Source organism: Telmatherina bonti (assembly GCF_933228915.1).
Source record: "Telmatherina bonti genome assembly, chromosome: 5".
Classification (NCBI taxonomy): Eukaryota; Metazoa; Chordata; class Actinopteri; order Atheriniformes; family Telmatherinidae; genus Telmatherina; species Telmatherina bonti.
The window spans coordinates 20,201,493-20,225,181 of record NC_136623.1 but is presented as its reverse complement, the minus strand read 5'-3'; the positions used below and the strand labels follow the sequence as shown (position 1 = coordinate 20,225,181).

The 23,689-nt window shown below is 42.6% G+C and overlaps 2 protein-coding genes across 7 annotated transcripts; one reads left to right on the top strand and one right to left on the bottom strand.

The window, feature by feature from the left end:
- Positions 1-49: 49 nt before the first annotated feature.
- LOC306755916 (uncharacterized protein) lies at positions 50-14,904 on the bottom strand. Of its 5 annotated transcripts, none has more exons than XM_079240492.1 (14): positions 14,611-14,904; positions 11,138-12,031; positions 6,137-10,217; positions 4,389-4,731; positions 4,062-4,229; positions 3,875-3,969; positions 3,718-3,791; positions 3,562-3,607; positions 3,437-3,477; positions 3,267-3,337; positions 2,978-3,171; positions 2,394-2,485; positions 2,110-2,257; positions 50-2,028 (listed from the first exon to the last, which is right to left on the bottom strand). In XM_079240492.1, exons 2-13 carry the CDS (start codon positions 11,804-11,806, stop codon positions 2,126-2,128), a joined length of 6,006 nt encoding a protein of 2,001 aa, XP_079096618.1. In that variant the 5' UTR covers positions 11,807-12,031; positions 14,611-14,904; the 3' UTR covers positions 50-2,028; positions 2,110-2,125. The 5 variants fall into 5 exon arrangements, 4 of the variants coding, with proteins under 4 accessions (XP_079096618.1, XP_079096619.1, XP_079096620.1 ...); XM_079240493.1 differs by lacking the exon at positions 14,611-14,904 and adding an exon at positions 14,165-14,291; XR_013771315.1 differs by lacking the exon at positions 50-2,028 and having other exon boundaries at positions 2,229-2,257; positions 2,965-3,171.
- Positions 14,139-23,419, top strand: dap3 (death associated protein 3). Of its 2 annotated transcripts, XM_079240502.1 has the most exons (14): positions 14,139-14,274; positions 14,394-14,475; positions 17,975-18,016; positions 18,166-18,279; positions 18,855-18,956; positions 19,103-19,211; positions 19,313-19,405; positions 19,512-19,642; positions 20,692-20,772; positions 21,491-21,655; positions 21,759-21,818; positions 21,903-21,992; positions 22,845-22,962; positions 23,055-23,419. In XM_079240502.1, exons 3-14 carry the CDS (start codon positions 17,978-17,980, stop codon positions 23,138-23,140), a joined length of 1,188 nt encoding a protein of 395 aa, XP_079096628.1. In that variant the 5' UTR covers positions 14,139-14,274; positions 14,394-14,475; positions 17,975-17,977; the 3' UTR covers positions 23,141-23,419. The 2 variants fall into 2 exon arrangements, with proteins under 2 accessions (XP_079096628.1, XP_079096627.1); XM_079240501.1 differs by lacking the exons at positions 14,139-14,274; positions 14,394-14,475 and adding an exon at positions 17,660-17,799.
- The last annotated feature ends 270 nt before the right edge of the window (positions 23,420-23,689 follow it).

Genomic DNA, 23,689 nt, shown 5'->3' with positions numbered 1-23,689 from the left:
GGGCATGCAGGAGATCTTGTGGCTTTGCATGAAGGATTTCCAGCACTAGTAGACATAAAACGCTTTTATTATTATGGATATAGAGGCAAAAAGTTTGAGCGGACATTCTATGGCATTGAGTTATCACTGTTTTTCAATGTTTTGTTTTTCAGATGCACACCATCAGAGGCAACAAGCAAAGGTTACATATCATGCAAACTATACAAATAACTCTTTATGTGTACCTTTGCTATAAAGTTAATCATCCACTGGCAATAATGTAGTGCTCTTAGTTTAAAAAAGGAACAAAGAAAAAATATACATACAGTATGTAAACAGTCAAAGAAATTGCACTTTCTTGGCTTGTTATAAAAAAGCCACACTACTGAAAGAGAGCAGGAATTTAACACTGGAAAAAAAACTAATTCACTGTCACCGATTGTCGGACCAAAAACAAACGTACACTCAGCTAAAAAATAAAGAGACAAAATATGTAACTACAAAAAATCATATACAATCATAGTCACTTGTAAAGAGAAATGTTTGATATATTGGTCAGCTGAATAATTTGTTAAAACATCTGAGTAAAATGAAAGTGTGATAACTATCTTTTATGGATAATCTAGATAATATTGTCATGTATGATACCAGTTTAACACGCTACTGCTGATGGAAGAAAAACAAGTCTCTCTATGTACATTCACATGAAACTGAAAGCTTACTTCCACTAAGTGGATTTGCCTGATGCTCTTAAGATGATAACAATCTACTATTCATTTATACAGAAAAATAACCTCCCTCCCTCGTATGTTCACAACAAAATGAAAAATAAAGAAAGAAAAAACAATGGAAGTTCTTATATAGTCCTTATCAGAGGAGATATTGCTTTTAAAGACTGCATGAGTTCGCTTAGGTACGCATACAAGACAACATGGCACTTCTACAGAGCATTTGGGGTAAATCAGGTCTAGTTTCAATTCCCTTTCCTCTCTGCTCTCGCCCTCCGAGGACATTCTGATTGTCAATGCTCTGAAGCAGAGTGAAACATTCTCAAAGGCAGTCTGAAGTAAACAAAACCACTTTACACGCATCCACGTCCTCTCCCTCGGAAGCAATACTGACAATAGGTAACAATAAACATTCCTGGCATGAATATATTCCATTCATTTCTTTAACAGGCAGCGCTCAATCTGTCCCTTTTTGTTTTGTTTTGTTTTTTTTCAAAAAAATAAACTCTTTCTTAAAACCTCATTAGAAATTCTCTTGCAGCGATGCCAAAATTCCTATTGCTAAGCCCACCCCCTCCCATGCCTGATCACTGATACATGGCAGACACTGTCTTGTTAAAGTAAAGCGAAACCCCAACACTGTCTCTACAGTTTTTAACTGGCTCACGTCTCCTCATGCCATCTCCCGAAGGTGCAATGTGACTTTGAAAGCTTAACAATTAAATGAAGGTTCAATTTTGACCTACTTAGGGCCCAGGCTACATTCATGTTCCCCTGGGCTGCTTGTGAGCTCCTTGTCTCTTGGAAACTACAGAGCTGAAATGCAAAGTACCATATATGTCCATTCTCAACCTTCCATACAACATCTGTCTTTTCTGATTTGCTTAAGGTGCTGAAGTAAGAGCAATCAAAGTGTATGTGTGTGTGTGTGTTTATAGTGTGTCCACTCAGCATACATACAGTCTTTAGTGTGCTTGTTCATCCAGCACTAGTGCAAATTCATTTCAGCTGGTCTGTTTTGTTCTTTCATCCAGGACAGTCTATCTCTGTTTCTCTCATCTTTCGCCGCTTGGACAAAAGATGCGTTGCCATGGTTTCATGCTTGGTGCGATGCCCTTCAAAGCGCAAGGTCAACAAACTCATCTATCAGTTTTGTGGAAGAAGTCTTTCGTGTATTTTCCGCTGATATAATTTTCCAGCTCTCCTTGCTTTTTCTCACACGTTCTCTGGGGTGCTACTACTGCTGATTGCAGTGCTGTGACATCAGTTGTTGTCCATCTGTCCAGTGATGGGGCTAGTCCCTTTCTCAGAGTGGTTCCGCCTACATAAAGGCAGGATTAATCAGCAAAACTGTGCGCACGCTCACGGATCTCCTGTTTCGGTAGCTGATGTTCTCACTTACCTCTGTCTGTGTTAGCTTATGAATGCTGCAGGGTCAAAAGTAAATCATTCAGCCGTTTCCTCCTCCATTCTCTGCTGCAGGCCTCTCTTTCCCCTCGTTTTATTTCCTCTCCCTCCTCCTCCTCTCGACTGTTCTGGGCTTTGGTGGGCTGGATTGAACAAGCACACATAACTAATCGCAAAAGCAGATTTCTTTTTTTTCCTTTCCCATTTTTTTTTATACTTGCATTGTTAAAAGTTTTTTTTTTCTGTTTTATGTGGGTGGTGTTAGATTTGTTAACTTACATAGGGACTGGCAGTGAGTGAGCTGGAGGTGTCCTGACTTTGGTGGTGGGGGTCACTGCTGATTACCGTCACTTCCACCCCCACGGACTGGTCTAAGGGTCAAGTATTCTATATGTTAGCGAAGAAAGGAGGTGCAGGCAGAACATTATGTCTTTTACAGACACATCTAATTATGTGTTCTTATTTCCCCTTGATTTTTATCTGCAGTCAGTCTGAGAGTCATTGATGGAAAGTGTGTGGTTTCACTGCTAATGGGGAAAGTTGATGCCTGCTGGGTTTTTTGGACACCAGCAGCAGATGACAGAAAAGGGGAAACATTTCTGCAGGCTGCATTCTGTGGTTGGAAAACCACTTAGTTTAAGCTGCTGAGTATGATATGGGGAGACAAGCCAAACATGAGCACAGTAGACACACATACATGCAAACATCAAATAATAAGACACAACACGGGACACCAAAAAAAAAAAAAAAAAAAAAAAAGTCCACACAGATGTAGAGTAAAAAAATCAAAATATTTAAGTTCGACCACATATGCACAAACACCTACAGAAACAAAAACTAACACACACACTTGCTTCATGGACCTGACTTGATGCGGCTGTCGTCCCCATTGGCTCCATCACAGGACAGACTTTGCGAGTCGCCTTCCTCTCCCTCCTCTCCCTCCTCCCTGTCCTCGTCTCTCTCCCTCTCTCTTTCTATCCGCATTCGGATCTGCCGGTCTCTCACGAGCTCCCAGTTCCTTACGAGGAACACATGGTGTTTTACCACAAAGCTCCTGGCCCAACACAAAAGGAGAGACATGAGTCGTCGGTGCTAACACGAGTGCAGTTGCAGTGCATCAAGTTTATTGTGAAATGTGAAAATCCATACCTCTCACTGCTGGTCAGAGGCTCCATGTCGAGGTGTGGGAATAAGCTGGTAATGTCAGTGGAGCTCTCCTCCTGTGTGGTAAAAAGCACACGTAGAGATGAATGGGAATTTTTTTCGGCTAATTATCCAAACTGAATTAGAATAAAACGACTTTCAGCCGCAAAACTCACTGCTGTCTGCTGGAAGGATGCTGGCCTCTCTTTCATTCGGCCTGAGTGAATTAGATATACCATTAGATAAGGCCCTCAAACAGTGGTTAAACATGACAGTAACATTTGTAGTAATGGTAACTCACAGTAACGCCGCTTCCTTTTCAGTGGGACAGCAGGCTGCCGGTAAAGCTAAAGAAAAATACCATGAGAAATACATCAAAGTAAAATTAAACCACTTTGAAAAGTATTTTTTTTATGTTTCCAACTCGCTGATTTTGTGTTACTGAGCCCAGCTGTACCTGGTTGTGTTGCCACAGCCACATCACATCATAGGGCAGCTGGAAATGAATTCTCTTTAGCCTCAAGTACTTTCCTGGAGAAGATAAAGGGAGTTTGAATCAATGATAACTGCAATAACAAACTATTAGCAGTGTTATGATATTCCTTTATACGCACCAACATGTATAGGAGCAGGTAAAAGGCTGTACTCATTCTCCCCTGGGGTGTACTCCATACTCTCGCTACAGTTCTTCTGGGCTTGGGATGGAGGACTACAAAGCAAACAGAGAAAAATAAATGAACTAATAAAGCTATTAAAAAACATGTTGCAGCAACGTATTTTTAGAGGTTTCATTTAACTCACTCTGTAGTTTTGTAATCATCAGAGTACAGCCCCGCCTTCAGAAACTTCTTCCAGGGAGGACCGTCAGCTCTCTCTTCTCTTTGGATGGTTGGAGGCTGGAAGAGGGCCTGGTCAACATCTGACTGACATTCAGAGGGCGTGTCACACTCAGTTTTATCCATGGTGAGACTAAAAGGAAAGCACAAAAAGAGAGGTAGAATGATAGAGAGGAAATAGAGAAAGAGAGAGACGGCACTGGTTTAGCACACAGTGCTGAAAACAATGGGTTAATATAAAAGTAGTGAGTGGTTGTACTGAATATTCAAGTCAACCAGCTCGGGTGTTTACCTCTGATGACAAGGAGAGTCACCATGTTTTCTCTTCCGTCCTCTCTTCCTCTTTGCCTGCAACTCCAGTTCTATCACCTGCTGTATCACGTTGCCTTCTCTTCCTTTCGCTGGCACTGTTTCCTCTCTCCTTCCTCCCATTTCTCTCCCGTCTCTGTTGTGACTGCGTGCTGACAAGAGGTCAGGTGATGATATGGACGGAGTCGCAAAAGAGCGCGTGGGAGACGGTGAGGGCAGTGGATGTTTCCTGGGTCGACCTGGCCCTCTTTTGTTTTTTACCACCACGTCGCCTGAAGTTGGCACACTTCTTTGCTGCCCGCGGCTCCTCGAGTCACCTTGCAAACCTGCAGTCATTGAAATAGAAAGCAGGAGGGAGATGGTGAGGCAGACGGACGATACGGAGGGGGCAGGGGGTTGTGAGTGGTGGAGAGGAAATGAGACAGATGTGGATCAGTGATTGAGCCAGCAGGAGGTGTGAGGTGAGGGCAGTCTAGGCTGAGTCATGCGGATGGACCACAGATTAAGTGAGTCACAACATTTCCTCTTACCAGATCACTTCTGGGAAGTGCATTAAAAAGTGATTTATGAGCTGAATACACATACAAACACACTGCAAAATAAATTATGAACACAAACAAGTATGCATAGCTTTCAAATGAACATGCACGCATATGTGCCCTGGCAAATTAAAGTGCAACACTATCTGGGAATGAAAAGCAGGCAAAGTTAGAATTAAAATATTTTGTAATGTGTTTTACTTCAAAATACATTTTGTTAGATATGTAATAAATAAAATAGTCAACTTATTTCATAAACATTTTTCCCTCACAAACTCTTTTTGCCCCTCTTCTGACCTCCTTCCTGTTCCTTCATCATACCCTACTGAGGTCATCCATCTTTTTGCTCCATTTTCCACAGCTCCTGACAAGACTGACCACTCTTTGCTTATTGGATTTTTCCAAGTCAAATAGGTTCTTTTGGCCAGCTGTGAGGAATAGGCCAAGCTTTAAATAGCCAATGTGGTGGTTAACTAATGACTGTGTTCACTGAGCAGCCTTGGGCTGCGACAGTGTGCGGTTCAGTGCACACCGGAAGATTTCAAAGATTTTCTGGCAGATTCCCCTCAAGACTCTGTCTTCCAGCTAGAAGAAAATTCTTAAAAATTCTTCCAGGAGTGGCTGCAGAGTGGCTCTGTGTGTCTGCTACTACTCTCGCACAGTGGAGTGAGTCTGAAACTGGCTATAAAAAGAATAGTCTGATTTCTTCCCATACACCCTCCAGGCTTTGATGTGTGGCTCAACAACACCTGGGAAAAAGCACTGCTGTCACTATAATGGGACGACTATCTGTGCCAAAGTTTCATCTCCACATTCGGCGAAAAGAAAATCTGTCAAACTGTGCAAGTGAAAAAAAGACTCTCAGCATAAACCTATTATCTCAGCTAGCTGTCATAATTGTTTTGCTTTTGTCATATTTCAGTGGTGTTAAAGTGTCTGTTTTATCTAGATTACTGTAGATTACTGTCAATATATATTCACAATTTCTGCCAAAGAAGCAATCACAGCACACAGCTGTGCATACATGCAGCTCAAACAACATTGAACAAACAACTATTGAGATTTTTGTAGCATTCATCAGGTACCGCCAGAAAAATACCATCATGCCAAAATAGCTTCCATGTGAGCCACAAACCTGTCAGACATCCACTCATTCACATGCTTAATGATCATATCATTCATGCATCCTCACCCGCCTCCCTCCGCTCTGTCCATGCTGGTTCATCTCTCCTCCATGACCTCTCTCCACTTCCTGGATTCCTACCGCCCAATCCACTCCTCAGACCCCTCTCCCCTGTTGCCATGACAGCAGAAGTGAACAGGTTGGTATGTGATGGAGGCGGGGATGTCTCGTACAGGTGAGACTCATTAACATCTTCGCCGTCTTCATCCTCCCCATCTGATACTGGAAGTCTTCCCGCTAGCTGGTCGCCAGTGAAGCCTCTCCAGCTGGGGTTTGATTTTCCAAATCCTGGGCTACCAAGATTTCCAAACTTAGTCAAGGTCTGGCCCAAGCCACCCCAGCCTCCTCCAAATGAAGACAGGTGAGAGGAACCCAGTCCTAGTGAGGTGAGAGATGTATGTTTGTACCTCTCTGCTGAAGATGATGATGATGAGGAGGAAACAGCGTTAGAAAAGGGAATGTTTCCATTCTGACGTAACCATGGCAATTCTTTAGAAAGCATGTTCCCTGATCCTCTTGAAGCTTTCCTTCTTTGCTCTCCTTGCCCCAACATGAACCCTGACCGTCCTTTTGAACCATCCAACATCTCTGGTTCCTCTTCATCCTCGTGTAGCTCCTCTTCATCATCCACATCTCGCTCGCAGTGCCTGTGGCGATGTTTATGTTTGTGTTTGTGTTCATTCCTCCCGCAGCCACAAGAGAGACTGGATGTGAACCCTGAGCCTCCTCCTCTGTTGCCTCCCCCTAGTTCTCCCTCAACCTCTCCATCTAAAGCTCTCTCCCTTAGCAACCTGCTCCTGCGCCGGTGGAATCTTGCTGGGTTGAGGAAGAAGTGAGCATGATGAGGTTGATGGGGGGCATACTGGTGAGGAGGTGGAAGTGGGTAAGAGGCAGGGAGGTGGTGGTAGAGTGTTGGGGGTACTGGGGGATAGCTGCTGTAAAACCCCATATTTTCAATTGTTTCCTGGAACTTTGACGGACAGCCACACTGTCTGCTGTCTGGCTTCCTGTTGCAGTGGCAGGGGTAGAAAGGCTGCGGGGTGAAGGAGGGGTTGCCAGAGAAAGATGGAGGGTGGGGTGAATAGAAGCCGTTTAGATTGATCCTGAATATATTAGAGCGGAGGGAATGAGATGAGGAATGGTGTCGCCTTCCTCCAGCGGCACTCCCATCAAAGCCCTGACCCAGTCCTATCCTTGCCCAGCTTCTTCGGCCGATGTGGATCTCATTGAAGTGTGCAATCAGATCATCTAGCTCAGCCAGAAACTCTGGATCCTGCATCTGCAGCTGCTGGTGCTTCTTCTTATGTTTATTTTTTTGCCTCTTCAGTGCACTGTGCCCGACGCAAGGATAATAGTCTGTGTGAGTGCATTTGTTGTGTCCTGGACAGGGGCAAGGACACAAGCAGGTACAGGAGGACGGACAGTCGTAATCCCTACGCCTGTGCCGGTGTCTGTCCCTTAGCCGCTCCCCAGAAGTGGAACTAGTAAGAGGGTTTGTGAGTCTAGGCAAATGAGAAAGGGGAGATGAGACTGGGGAGGGTCGGTCTACAAGAGACGAAGATAGTCTTTGACCCCCTAGAATCATCCCTGACCCCTGACCCAGCCTAAGCATTGCTCGGGCTCCCCGCATCTCCCCTCGCTCAGAGACACTGTTGTTATCCGTGCCAATACCGCTGTCACTGGGCAGCGTCTCATCACTGTGTGACTCACTCCTAGGGGAGGGGGTGGCTTCTTTGAGGTGGCCGGGAGAGCCAGGCGTGTGATGGACTGGAGGGGTGGCGCAAGTGAGCTTACATGACGACTGGTGAAAAGGGAAGTGGTGTCTTCCCTGACATGGACAACTCTTTTTCACGAAGGGGGAGAGGGATGAGGAGGAGGGAGGACGGGGGGATGTGCAGGAGGAGGATGGGGAAGGGAGGGAGAAAGGGTGAGAAAAAAGGAAGGAAGGTGTCGGTTCTGTAAGGCTGCCTTCGCTGTAAGGGCTCTGGGCTCCACTGGAGTGGGTAAGAGACGGGGAAGGAAAGGGATGAGAGGGAGGATGCTGTGGTTGGTTAGATGCAAAGAGAGAAGTTTCGGAAGGACTGGTAAACAGAGACGTCTGCGTGGAGGTTTGGGAGCTGGAATTTAGGTTAGCTGTTTGAGATTTAGGCTTGCGTCCTCGTCTCTTGCCCATGTAGATGGTCCCTCTCTTGCTCACATTGATCTGAGGGCCCAGCTTGCTCCCAAACGAGGAAGACAGGGCTGAAAGTGTGTGTACTGTTGTAGCTTCAATCGATTTACACATTCTGAGGGAGGTTTCACCGCCTGCTGGCTTACCTCCCTTTCCCTCCTTTCCTACATAACCAGACAGGATAGCTTTATGAAGCCTTCTTTTCTTTCGTTTCTTCATCTCATTAATCAGTCTCCTGATCTTTAGCTGCCGTGTTCCCTTTTCAGGAGGGTGAAAATCTTTACTCCTTTCCCTGTGATCCGTGTGACTCAGTCCATCTCCGTTTCGGTCTTCAAGAAAGTGGCGTTTGGGAGGACGGCCTCGCTTCTTGGGGTTGGATTTAGACTGAGTGGCACACTGCAGGACTGGACTTGGCTCCAGCACAGGAGCGTTCTGAACTCCATCACACCCCAGGGGAAGAACCTCAGTTGGGATATCCTTTGGTGAAAGTTGAGGGGGAGGTTCATCTATGCTACAGCTGTGAGATTTTGGTCGACCCCTTTTTCGAACACTGCTTACAGGGAATCTGGAAGCAGTGGGGCTTGACTCTGATGTAGGCTGATCCTGCTTTGGGGTTGAAGGTTTGACTACAGAAGACAGAGGGGAGGAGCTGCTGAATAAGGAGTTAGATGAAGCTGGGTTTAACTCATCACTCTGCTGAATGGAGGCTTTGGCAGGAAGGAGCGTCTTGGTGATCTGGGGGAAACTTTGAAAAGAATTATGTAGGGAATCTGAAGGAGATTCCTGATTTTCCAACCTCTGAGAACGGTGCACCAGCTTGGTCCAGCTGGGCCTTCTGGCTTTGCGTTTCTTTAGCGGTCGGCTGTCTTGCTCAGGGGGTGAAGAAGGGGGAGAAATGGGGGCATGGGCAGAAGGCATGGGCAGAGGGGGAGGAGCAGAAGAAATAGAGTGGGTTGGAGGCACAGTTGGATGTCTTGAGATGTCTTGTTCTTTTGATTTACTGGTATCAGCTGTTGTTGCTGGTTCAGCTTGTTTGGCTGGCTTGCAACTGTCATCTGTCTTCTCTTTCTCGTCTAATCTGCTAGGATTCACCGCTTTACAGGTTTTATCTAGTTTACCATTACCAGCCGCTTCACTGCATTTTGTATTATTATTATCTTCAGTTTTCTGTTTGTCTGGACTGAGCTTTTCTTTCATTTTCTCAATCTGTAGTTCATCCCTCCTTGGATCATCAGTTCTGTGTCTTTCGTCCTTTTCTTTACCATGTCTTGGTTTTCCATCCTTCATCTTCTCCTTCTTCTTCTTTTTGACCACCTCATTTCTGCTCTCACTCTTTGCTCTATCAGCATCCAGTCTGTCTCGCTTTGATTTTTTATCTCTCCGTTTCTCTTTCTTCGCTTTCTTTTCTTTCTCTTTCTTTTTCTCTGATAGAGGTTGCAGAGAGGGATCCTGGCTGTGCAATCGAGCAGGGGAGAGCTCCTCGGTTGAGGATGACTGTTGTTTAGGGGTGACTGGCTGATAAGAGGGAGAGTCTGCAGAGCTAGAGGAGCCTGAAAGCCTTGTTGGAGTGTCCATGGAAGAGACAGAGGAGAGACTGCTTTGTTTTCCAGCTTTGCTTTTTGATGAGCTTGAAGTGCAAAGGATGTTTGCGGAGCTTCTCCCATTCGATAGTCCCTTCTGTTTGGCCATCTGAACCAAACCATTATGTTTCTTGGAGCTCTTCCCGTCATTCCTGGTTTCCACTGTGGAGGCTATCTGCATGCACGGGGCGGACAGAGTGGTTGGGTCTGCTGTGGGCGAGCACGGTTTGGGTCCTGCAGGGACAGGCTGGCCATTGACGCTTGGAACCTTGTCTCTCTTCACTTTCTCTGATGAGCCATTTGACTTCTCCTCTGTCTTATCGTCCAGCTTGACAGGAACCTGGGGAATGCAAACATGTAATCTGTGTCACACAAGGCAAAGGCTTTGGCATCCATTAGTTTACCGTTGACAACAGCAAAGTTCCAAATGAAAGAGACAGTAACTGAAATGCTTTGTTATTGCTTGTCCATTAAAAGAGTACAAGGATAAAATGACTCAATCGGGCAGAGAAAAGAGGGCACACTCAGAAGAAGGAGAGCGAGAGGAGGTGGACACAGGAATGGGGTTGACACAGAAAGGAGAAATACAAAGGCGGAAAACATAGGGAAGGGAGTGGGACAGGGACAGAGAGGGGAGTGAAAGATAAATTAGAGCAGGTAGAGAAAAGAGGGGATGTAAAAATAGAAGAGAGGGACAGATATAGAGAGCCAAGCAGAGACTGAAAGCGAGTGGGAAAGCACTGCTATTGGTGGTTATAAATTGCTACTAATACCAATGAGAAGGCTTGACATTTTATACTTGTTCTGTAATTTTGGTATGTTGCTGCTTGAGTGGCATTTTAGCAGCTAAAGCTATAAGCTTCCCCTTGGGTGATTAGTATAAGGACTAATGGACCAATGTTTGTAATAACTCCAAGTGGTTGCTGTGCTGTTGTCCTATTTATAGATCTGTTAATTCTAATGTGCTGCTTAGGTTTCAGTATTGAGACAATAGCTCATTTTACAAGAGAGCAGAAAGCTGGGTGACTTTGCAAGATTCAGACTCATCTATAAGCCTGGAGGTTAACTGTAAAAACCCAAATCAGAGCAACAGCACTTGTGTGTCATTAATAATTGACTAAGACCTTCTGCACATGCAACTCTTGGTGTTTTTTTTTTCCTTTTCTCTATTCAGTCTAACTTAGGAGCAGATTTACTGCTTGCTTGTGACATAAGGAAGGTGTATGCATGCGAGATGAATTGTCCTCGTTGTTAACCTACCTGTTTGACAGTCTTGGCCCCTTGGCTGGTTATGGCAGGGACCGAGGCTGGGGTAGAATCTGTAGTAAATGTTGATGATAACAACAGAGTCTGTGCTGACGAGGATGATAATGATGATGTAAGTGGTGGTGAAGCTGCAGTTGCAGTTTTTTTGGATGTGGTCTGGACAGCATCCAAGCCTGAGCGTTGCTCTCTGTTTGCTTCGTCTGTGGTGGAGCTGCTTTTACTCTGCTGGCCTGCTCCTCCTTCTCCATCCCCCCTTAGCAGTCCCCCCCTGCCTTGTCTCTGATAGGTCCTGATGGTAGGCTTGCAAACGTAGCTCTCCAAAATCTTGGGTGGCTTTTTGGTGCGCTTGGCTTCAAGTCCGATCCGGACTCGTACATTTCCCTCAGGGCAGCTCGTCTCTCTGCCAGAGATGGGAAGCTCTTGCTGCCCTATGCTTCCACAACGTCCCTCAATGAGCAGCTCCAGTACTGTCCCCTTGTCTCCTTCCCTCTTTTTTCCTGCTCCTCTTTTCTCCTCCTCTTTTTTCCCCACACTGCCATTCTCCACCTCCCCTTTCCTCTTCTTCTCTGGCACTTTGTCCAGCTCAGAGTCTTCAGGTGCAGAAACGGGGTCCAGCGTGGCGGCAGCGGTTGGAGGGGTTCCCCCCTTCACTCTCTGGTCCATCAGAGGAGTCAGGGGGGAGAAGCAGGGTGTGGTTGGGGTCCCAGTACAACAGTTTTAAATAAGCTTTGTTGGGCTGGTGGGGTGAAAGATGGAAAGCAGAATGCAGGTGTAGATCAGAGGGTTAAGAAAAAAATAAAAATCCTTTAACAGTCCAAGTACGGTTGAGTGGTTTCATCCAGCAAGGGAAGATCTTTCTCTTGTCCTTCAGGCTTTAGTTGGGTAAATCTGCAGCAGAAAGAGAGGCAAAGTGAGGACAGAAAGACAGAGGCCACGATTAGTCATTTCAGTGAGCTCAGATGCTGATTTGCAGCAGTACAGGAATTGAAGGGAAAGTCCCTTTTCTGCAGACAGCCGTAGAGAGGTGCTAAAGTCTGTGTCCACAGAGATGATCTCATCATAAAAAAAATCCAGGAGGCCAATCAACGTTGTAGATTCCCAGAATGTCGGCACTAACTGGAAGACTCACTCACATTCCCCAAAAACAACTTTGGCAACTTTTCTTAAACATCAGCAAATAATGAAACGTCTCAAAGCCAGCCAACTCCCCTTAAACCCGTCAACTTTCACTGATCTTCTAAAGCTTGGTGTACCTTTTCTGCAAATCAATGTATCAGTCAATCAGCTCCTGACTAATTCAAACACTTGATCCAGTCTCCTCCCCTCCTCTCCCCAATGTCTTTGCGCCTTCTGTTCTCAGCTACTCCCACAAGCACTTCTCCTCCCACCCTTTCCACTGCTGTACTTTCTTTTCTCTCTGAAACCCCCCTTTTCATGTTTGGCTGTAAGCTTTTTCAGGCATTCTCTATTAGTCCCATCCTCTCTCTTCCCCTCTCGACAGACCACACAGTAAAATAGTCAACTCACACACTGTATCGATGTTAATAAGAACCATATTTCCTCGTCCGTGTTGTTCTTTTCCTCCTTACCAGCCTAAATCCCTCCATTCACAGTGCAACCATTCCCCTCCTCCCCTTTCAGTAGTGGTAACACAAATCCGTAGGAAAGGGTAAAATTTATTTTTGGAAAGGAGTGCAAATTCCTCCTCCTCCCATTGCTTCCTCTAAGTCAAGTAAGCTTTTCATTGACCCCATTGTAAATGGAGTTTTAATGTAACATTACAGCAGAGAAACACACCCTAAAATAACATTCTCCTCACTAGAGAAACTTTCGCTCCCGCTCCCACTGCCCAGACGAGTTACCGAATGCAGCATCTTCTGTCATGCTTCCTTCATTATTCTGAATCTCTCATTAAGGGACATACTCGCTCATTTTCTAATAAAACACACCCTGCCTCCCTCATGAGAGCCTCTTATGAAAAAAAAGCTCATCTGTCTCCCAACACAACAAACTGCCCCCTTAAACTTACAAGAGCATCTCAGATAATGTTATCGTTTTAAGTGCTCTGTGGGCTCTCTTCGCTGCCTCTTGGTCCCTCCACGCCCAAACCCCTTTCCTTGAATCACACAGAGCACGAATCAACATCTGTTCCCGTAACTGCTCTTATGTAACAGTATTGGAAACCGTTTTCAAGGGCGATCCTACTTACAGTGAAATAAAAATGGGCAAAGAGGTGGACAGTGGTCACCTTAAATAACTGCAAGCAGCTTTCTCTGTAAGTCTGGCTTGAACGAGGGAGACAACCGAGTCTTGTGGGTTACAGTGTCTGCATGTCTACAAATCAAAGCAGCAGATTTCAAACTCAAAAGGGCAAGTTCATTCAGCATCACTCGAGTATACTAACAACTTTTAATACTCTCTGGAGCTTTACCTCTCGTACACAACTTAAAAATGACCAGAGGCTACTTCCAGTGACCAGATGATGGGTGGACTTGACACTGTAGGCAGTGTGGTTCCTCTGAAGCCCTGAGGCAACGATTAAATCATGATAATGGCCCTCCATATTTCCAGCCCATCATCACATCCCGTGACGGTGCTATCATCGATAACTACAACACCCCTGTCATCTGCCTGACAACAGCATGAGCACAGTTGGAAACTGGGCCCCGGTGATGGCATCTCTGAAGCCTCGCAGTCAGAGCCACCACACACACACTCCACCTTTTCAGGGAACTTTCTCACGTGAGTTTCTCCTTCTCTCACACACACTTCCCTCCAGTGAGTGTTTAGAACTATATAACTCGAACATTTTGTACCCAGGTCGCAGCTGCGTGGGCTTAAATGATATTGCTACTGTAGATACAGTATAGACACAGGGGGTGTTACCGCACTGGAGCAACCTATCCCTGGTAAACTGAAGACGTCAACAGAAGCTTCCTTCTCCATAATGACTTTGCGCACCAACCTGAAAAGCACCATCTGTCTGATGCTGTCGCACTTACAAATGAAACACATACGCACGTGTTGTTGTTGTCGTCACTCCTGATCTCCGAAAGCCTATAAAAAATTTTTTTATAGGCGCCCTAAAACATCCACAGCTGCCAACTAAAACTCAACATGGAAGTAAATGCGTACGTAGCATCAAAATGTGCCTTCAGTTGATGGTGTTTGTGATGTGGATTAATCCCGAGCCGCCTTTTTTTTTCTCTCTCTCTCTCTCTCTCTTTCTCTTCTATCTGTCCTCTGCCAGACCCTGCTGGTGTCAGCAACATTGAAAAAAGAAATATCACCATGCAAGGAGAACAGAGGGGAAACATGCTCAGCAACAAGGGGTAAAATTAGCGCAAAGCGAACGCACAAAATGCTGTCTAACCTGCCGTGTTCCGGGCTCGCTGATGATGACAGGCCTGCACACAGTGATACAGACTGCCATGACAATCTGTAATAAGGCTACGTGGGCTACTTACCCGAGAGCGCGTCCCAAAGCCAACTGCGTTTCGGCAGGAGGTGAAGGTGTTGCTGTCCGACTCTCCCCCCTTCGCACCAACAGAAATCCGCTGCTTTTGTTGCATTAGATGATGCCTTGATTACATAACTAAGGCCAGCAGAGGTTAAAACACCCCCTAAAACCGAGTTTCAGTCCCAGCAGAGCGCAGAGCCTACTGTGCAACAACATTAGCGCGGGTGTTTTCATAATCATAGAGTCGATAGATCTCCGTCGGCGCGTCTCCGCAGCTAGGTGGCGGACTGGTTACACTCACTGGATCTTATTTTCCCCACTTCTGTCGGGGAAAGTTACATCGCTCCCGCCAGTTCTAATGGTTCGTCTTGCTCTCTTAGGCATGCAAGCTGCTGTCAGGATGACGGAGTGAAAGCTGCAGTTTTGCGTGTGTGTGTGTGTGTCTGTGTGTGTGCGCGCTGAGATACAAGCTGACTGTGCAGAGGGTTCGCGGTTGGTGGATGTGCGGGAATGCAATTGCGTGGCCATTTTCATGGACAGAGGAGGAGATAAAACGGCGAATACAGCAAAGGATTTCACTGCGGTTCATAATAGGCGATCGGGGAGGGCTGTTTAGGTGCTTAATAAAATGGCGACGACTTGGCTAAAGTAGGCTGCTGGTAGGATTTGGGGAGCAGCTCCGAAGTTGCAGTGCGTCATGCGAGATGGGTTTTCAGCTCACAGGGGGAAGCAGATGAGCTATAAACACTCTGACTGTTGGAAAGTTAACATGAGACCGACCTGTTTAATATGCATCAGTTAAACATAGCATCCAAACAGTTCCAGACTCACATAATCGAGACAAAAACCTCAAACATACTTCAGGCTCAAATGGTAAGCATGGTGTTAAAAACAACATCATAAAATTAACTTATAGGTCTACCACTGTTTTTTTTTTTTTTTTAAATATCACCGTTATTGTTATTCCCGTTTTGAGGTAGTAACCATGTAGTCATTTGTAGCTCCCTACAATGTAATAAACTGAACAACTGCGAACCCCTGTCATCAGGAACAATTTAGGGCCCTTGTTGGTCCATAGTCTTTGTAAGCCAAAAGGTAAGAATGGTCTGTCAAAACATTACATTCCAGTCATATCTGTCTCCTATGTTTTTAAGATTTGGCTCGATTATCGAAGTGACACCCTTTCCTTAAGATTAACTTGATCTCTCACCTGAATCCGAGTAAGGTGCAGCATATTTAAATGACACGTTCCCAACTCAAAGATAGATTAAATGAAATAATTTTGTAGCAAAGAGAATTTTTTTCTTTAAAAACAATAGAAAGAGAAAGGTTTAAGATAAATTAGAAGCAGACAAAGAATAGCTTTATAAATGACAATATGCCAGCGTTTAAGTCAAGGATAAAGCAGTATGTGTGAGCTCAGCCTGCGACGTGCGGCGGTGTGTAAGGGTTTTAAGGTTTATGAACCTTTGTGCTCCATCATCAACTGTATCCATGCACTGCACATAAGTAACATTGCCATAGTCCCGGAACAGTTGTGCAGAAAACAAAAACAATCTTTTTGGTCATAAATAATATATCTACTTTAAAAAGAAAAAAAGGGCCTGCTTATTTATTTATTTATTTATCTATCTATCCATTTATTTATTACGGCTACATTACTTGCAATCCCTGTATACCACAGAGGGTAACATTTCGTATGTATAATGGAACTGTCAAAATTAGGCTCCCTTGATATACAAATATGATGAAAATGGAGCATAACATAAAAACTGAATACAGTCCTAATAGCAAATTATTTTAACCAATATTGAACTGAATACACAACATATACAGGATATTTATTCTTCAAACCAAAAAACCTTATTAGCTTTTGCAAATATTTGCTCATTATTTAAGTTGATGGCTGAAAACATGCATGAAAAAATCTAGGAAAGGAACATGTTTACCAATGTGTTACACCACTTTTCCTTTTAATAACACTCAATAAGACTTTATGAATTGACAACATTATTTATTGAAGCTTTGCAGATATACTTTAAAGATTAGGCTCCAAGAACATCTGGATCTATTGGATTGGGATATAAAACATTAGTTATGACTCAAGACTTTTGCACTGTATGTAAATATTAGCATTTGAGTGTTAAAGTAATCGTGAGCCAGAGATAGTTCAGTTTTCAAATGAGACTTTTTAGGAAGGTACAAATTGTACTCGCTACAAATCGCATTCTTTTTTTTTTTTTTTTAGTTTTTTTTTTTTTTAGAAAAACACATTTCACTTTCTTCTCTTGTTTGATCTGAAATAATATCAAAACACAAAAACATAACACTACTAAAAAGATTTTAAAATAAGTTTTAAAATGAGAAACAACACATATTTAGAACTTTTTCCTCTAAGACATTTGCACATTGCAAGGCTGTGATGTCACAATCTATTAACTACACCTATAAAATACATATAGCAACTGAGATTGCATCTGTTGGCTTACACAATCAGCATATATCTGCATTTTAAGTCTCTAGGACTGCAACTTGAAACCCTGAAATTATAGCTAAGGGACTTTAAAATACACAACAAAAGTTAGATAAGGGGAAAATACGCAAGTAAATTTCTGTGAAAATATATGGCAATCATGACAATAGTGCCATTCCTGGATAAAAGGTTGTAGCCTGCTCAGAATTTCAGAGATACGGTGAAAAACAAACATTAAATGCACATTTAAAAAAAAAAAAAAGATTTTTGATACAGTTTGCTGGGTTGTTTTTGTCACAATAAACAGGAATAAACAGGGGGTGAGGGGTGGGGTGGGCGGTTGACTGAGAAATCAGACCAAAATAATAAAAGAGTACCCAAAGTCTTGTATAATTTCAGTAAATAAAAAGACTTGTTTGGTGCTTTCAAAATCGCCACCCTGAACACATTACTCTGCACACTCACATTTCAAAGAGTATATAACATTTTTTAGAGGAAAACTTTACAAAAGTCGTCCTGTCACCATGCCGACCTAATTGGCTGTTGACGAGTAGACGTCACTTCCTGTAATGCGTGATGGCGTTGCCCATGACAGATCTGGCACGTTGACTTCCACTGGGGATGTGTTTGGTAATATCTCTGCGTTATAAAGTTTGGATGCTTTATGCTTGATAAGAATAAGCCGACATCATCCCTGCGTGTATTTGACGACCTGAGCCGCAGGTGAGCAGCTTTCCCAGCCCACACAGCTCGCTGTGAATGTTCCAGGGAGCTACAGCTAGCTGTTAGCTAAGTGTTTATGCAAGGTTACGGGACACTGTGCTTTGTGTTATGTTTGCTTTCATCACACACGATTTCTGAAATATCACCGTAATTCACAGATGCTGTTGTGTTTCAGATCATGGCTCTTCAGAGACTTACCCTCAGGCTACGGCCGACGGTAATATTTACATTTTATTAGATTTTTTCTTCGCTCATTTTCATTGAGTGAAGATCCACAGTTCATAATAAATAATTTGACATATTCATATTTTTGAGTTTCAGATAGAGGAGATTAAAATGATTTAACGTAAGGTTGCTGTATTTCAGGTAGCACATATAAGGACTCTCCATACCAGTGGATGTGGGAAGCAGCAGGAGGCTGTGGCTGTGCAGTCCGAGCCAGAGACCTTCTCAGTCTTCAGGACACAGGAGAGCGATCCGGTATCTGAAGCTGGCTTTTTTTTTAAAATATAGGATTCAAATAAGACACTTGGATTGATATTATTTTGGATAATTTAGACATGCGATTAAAACAAGGTTGGAATGACATGGGGAAATAGGGAAAACTTAAACTAAACCCACAGTAAGTCATTAACAAACAGTGATACAATGACACTGCTGTTACTGTACCAGGGCTAAATATTTCTGACAGCAGCTTTAAAACTCTCTTTCTTCCAACGAATAATTACAAAATCAGTCATTTTTTATAAATGAATACATCAGTGTGTGCTATAAGTTGCAGAATTCAAGGCAAAGCAAGCTTGTCTTTATAGCACGTTTCATGTACAAAACAAGTCAAAGTGCTGCACATAAAAACATTTAAAGCATTACAGTTCAAGTAACATCATTATTATATCAGCACATATTTATATATTTATGAGATGCCATGAAATTTAATATCCGAGATCCCAGTTTTAGCCCAAGCTAAATATGCCATGCAAGTATGATTTTAGATTATGTTTGTTTTTTTTTTTTAAAAGATGTTGAGCCATAAGTTCACTTTTATTTCTTTTCAGGCTTGCCAGTCAGAGAAACACATAGGACAATTCTACACTCTGCCTTCTGCGCATGTCCGCCCTCTGTTCCCTCATGGCCTCCCCTGGCGGTATCAGCAACAGGCAAGTCTTTAGTTGGATGTTAGTGACAGTCATTGAATCAACAAATCATACTTGTCTAATTTAATACAGTCTCTATTATAAATAAAAAAATAAAAGTTCCTATGCCAGTTAGGTTAGATATATAAATTCTTTATATCTGGTTCTAGATAAAGACGTTTAATGAGGCCTGCATCATGGTGCGACAGCCAGCTTTGGAGGTCATCTCTTACCTGAAGAAAATGGACTACAACAAACCTGCTCTGAGATATTTGTTCTGTATCCTTCAAAACAAATGTGCACAAAGAAAACAGAAAACACTCTTATATTCTTTAATCCAGAGTAATCCTGTTGTCATCCTTAATAACTTTTTTTCCCAGATGGCTTAAAGGGTACTGGAAAGACAATGTCTCTTTGCCACACAGTTCACTTCTGCTACACACAGGGATGGTTGGTGCTGCATATTCCTGATGGTGAGACAAACGCAGTAACGCATGCAAGATCTGTGACTGCTGACCAGAAAGAACAGCATACAGTGATAATGTTGTCCCATCTGCATTTCTTTTGTCTTTTGTTCAGCTCACCTCTGGGTGAAGAATTGTAGGGAGCTGTTGCCATCATCCTATAAGCCTTCACGCTTTGATCAGCCATTACAAGCCACAGCCTGGTTACGCAACTTCAGAATCACCAATGAACCCTTCCTCTCAAAAGTAAAAACTTTGGAAAGTTTTACAGCCATTCAAAAGGCACTGACTTTTGCATTTTAACCAGGGACTTAACGGTTCTGAGGGAGATATGTTACCTTTTTAAAAAAAAAAAAACATTAAGCAGCAGTATTGTAGCATGTTGAAATTATCAGGATCCTTTACCAGAGTGGGATTTGATCAAGAGTACCAAAGTTAGCATCATATTTCTATCTTTGTGTCTCAGTCTTGTCAGGTTTAATAAATAAACAGTAGCCTAAGACATTTCTTGGGAATAGTTGTAGCATTCAAAATCAAAGATTCATTCCTACTTCAATCAGCCGAGTAGATGCAATGTCTGTTAAATATGCAAAAGGAAAAAAAGACAAAAAAGATGAAAATAATATATGTAAGAAAATTTGAAAGAAACTAACGTAAACTTCCTTGTTTCTGGGAAACACCAATCACTACATGTCTGCTGTCTCTATAGCAACAGTATTCATATTTTACAAAAAGTTGTGATCGAATCAAGAGCAACAAAACATTGATTTTTAATTGTTTCACAGCAGAAAATTCTAATGCAGAAATGAAAATATTTGCAATAAAAATAGAATCAATGCAGCTCGAAAGCACTTCCTGGTTTCACTGATCAGCTCTGCAGCTCCAACACATCAGCGAGGACTGCCGGGAGGAAGTGACACATTTTTGCAAGTTCAATTTGTCTGGTCTACCTGTGACCTTAGATGTCTGAGAAATTGCATAAAGAGAGAGCTAACAGAGGCTTTTAATGCACCTTTTATATCAAGTCAATTAGTAATTTCATACAACCGTATTCACATACCGGTAGTCCTCACATGCACTGATAATTATTTTATTTCACAAATTAAAGTAAATCTGAGGAAAAACTGGTTTCAAATCATGAATTGTAATTCTACACCTCTGCATGTAATTGTCCTCATGCTTTATTTGATACATGAGGACAAGGGATGCAAACCTTTTACTTTTAGCTGAATAGAAATACTGGTGATTTTATAAAGATCCAAATGGTTACTGAAACAGTCCTGTTTCCTTCCCAGATAAAAACAAAGCACCGCTATGTGTGGACAAGGAGGGAGGCCACAGAGGAAGGATGCCCTTTAGGAGAGCTTGTGGATCAGGTCAGTTGTCTCATGTACAAACGAGTGGAGATAACTTTGTTTATGTATGTTATTTATTTATGTATTGAAATCAGGGATTTGGTTTATGTCAGCCTCTTAAGACATTCCAGTCATGCATTGTTTATTTCTGCTCAAGTCGATCTCCTTCAGGAGTCTTTAAAGTTTCATCTTTCAACTTGCCCGTGCTTGGCAGTGATCAATATCCAATGAACTGAGCACAGTGATGGATCATCACAATATGGTTGCACCACACACAGACTGATGAGGACAAACGGGAGCAGTGGATTCATGTATTGCCTGTGAATTTCTCTCCTTCTGTCAGTCATTCTCCTGTTTAGCCTCTTTAGAGGCACGATGGGTTTTGACTTGTCAGTAAATGCATTTTTGGTGGCTGATTTTAAATGTGATTAGAGGACAGATTGATAAGCAGCCATCTGTCTGTGCTGTTTGAAAAAGCAGGTTGGGATTGATAAGTGGTATTATTACACCTCACACACCTCCTGTTTCATTTTCTGTAATAACAGTTGAACGTTTGCGAGCTTAAAATAAAATAAATTGCGCATGAAATCACTTTCTTCTGCTTTGAAACCATCCGGCTCATTCTTTTTTAATTACAGTTCCGCTGCTCGCATTCTTTCTTCATTCCACAGAACTGCTGTATGAATGGTCTTTATAATTCACGGTCGTCAGATTTCTGATGGTGTTTTCTTCGCTGCAGGGTATATCTCGTGTGAAGAGCAGCAGTGATGTAGTTGGAGCGGTGATGAAGGAGCTCAGGCTCCAATGCAGACAACCGGGGGCAGATTATCGCTTGGCTGTGGCGGTGGATGGTGTCAATGCCCTGTGGGGAAGATCCACCATCAAGAAGGAAGATAAAAGCTTTGTGAGAAAACACATTAACAATGCTGTAATGCCTTGAATTCAGTTTATTGTCTTCAGTTGCCACAGATAGGAAGTCTTCTGTGACTCATTTCCCCTGTCATCAGGTGGATCCACAAGAGCTTACTTTGGTTTATAACCTGCGAAAGCTGATGAGGAATGATTGGGTGAGAAGACTGTGATTGCTGAAAACATAGTTGTTAGAGACTGTTTGAGAAACTTTTGATAAGTGCTACCTTCTTTTGCCTTAGATCGGAGGTGCCATCATTGCCACTCTGTCTCAGACCGGGTCTGTCAACACTTCCAAATCTGCCTATTTGCCTCAAGAGCTGCTTGGAGAGGTCAGAGAGTATTTTATTTTATTTCCCCATCTGTAGCACTCATCTACAGGCTGCCGCACCAGATTAATCTTTTGTCTCATTTCTAACTTTGGTTATGTGCAGATGGAGCGATTTTGTTGTCAGACAGCAACAAAGCACAATTTGTTTTAGCAATATTGACAGGAATCAAGTTTCTTTCTGTATTTGTAAACAAAAAAAATAAAGGTTCTCATGTTCTGTTTAGTATATAAGTATGATATGTTATACAGTGGAGAAGCATATAAATGTTCTCGTCATTGCTTTCAGGTCTTCTCTTTTAGTAGCACTTTGCCAGCAGACAGTCATGTTGTAGTTATTATTACAATTATATTTGTCTTATGTCACAGGATCATTTCAGTAATGGACCAATAAATTCATCACTGTTGGCATCTTCTACTGTCTAATACTTGTTCTTGACTGCAATTAAATAAGACTCCAAGCAGGATAATGTAATACTCTCATCCCACTTGATGAAATATATTCAGACTAAGTGCGTAGTATTTGTTATCACTTATATTGCTTTAGACACTCCCCACTGTGGGTTTGAAGTTGACTTTTTTCCACTGCATTGATCCGCATTTAAAAACATGCATTATTGATTTCGTCCCTCTGTGAATCTGACTTTTATAAATATTGATGTTTTTTTGTGTTACTTTATCATGGTCTGTACTGCACTCACTATACCTGTATATATTTTTCCAGTTAAATCTATTGTAAAGGACACTGACAATTTGGTAATGTTGCATAAGTGGGCATGAACATGGTTAATGTTCCACATTCCTGAAGACAACAGCTTTTATGTCTGATCCTGTAACTTTCTGTTTGGCTCATTAGATGGGGTTTGACAGCATGGATCCATTCATTCCGGTGTCTGTGCCCAACTACAGCGAGAAGGAGTTTGAGAGCTGTTACCTCTACTATATGGACCGCCATTGGCTACAACATCCACAGAGTAAGCGATGAGGATTTTGCTGTTTTGCTTTGACATCCTTGTAATGACATGTAAAAAGGGTTTCTCACTGTGTTTGTATCTTCTTCCATCAGGCCGAACAGAGGAAGGGAAGAAAGAACTCATCTTTCTGTGCAACAGGAATCCATCCCTGTTTGACAGAATTTGCAGTTCTTTATGAAGCATAAAAACATCTGCCTTATCATATGTCCTGATGTAAATTATAACATGGTGTTTGCTTTGGTAATAAAATGTATAAATGAAAGTATTCAGTTTATTTTTTATTTTGAAAAGTTAAATCGGAAATTAGGAATTTCAATATTCAGTAAAACTCTTAAAAGAATATGAATAGAACAATGCTGCTGTAATGCATGTTGAATATGACTGGGTATTGACTTGCTGAAATAAGCATGTTCTTCCCTGTTAGACTGATGGTACATAATGCCATGCCACGTACTCTTTTTATTTTGTATGTAGCACCCATTTTCTTTAAGAAGATTAAAAATGTGATCAAACCACAGGATGGTTTTTCTACTTTTAACGTCAGTCCACCATTTGAGTGTGAGAATACATGATAGGGTAAAATTTCTGGGTATTTGCTTTGTGTATTTATAAAATAGCTTTAACTTTGCACCTTTGGTGAAATGAACTGTGCTCACCAATTGTGGTTTTCAGAGGCATTTCCAACCATGGATTTCTATGAGAATTGTCACTTCCTTATGCACTGGGA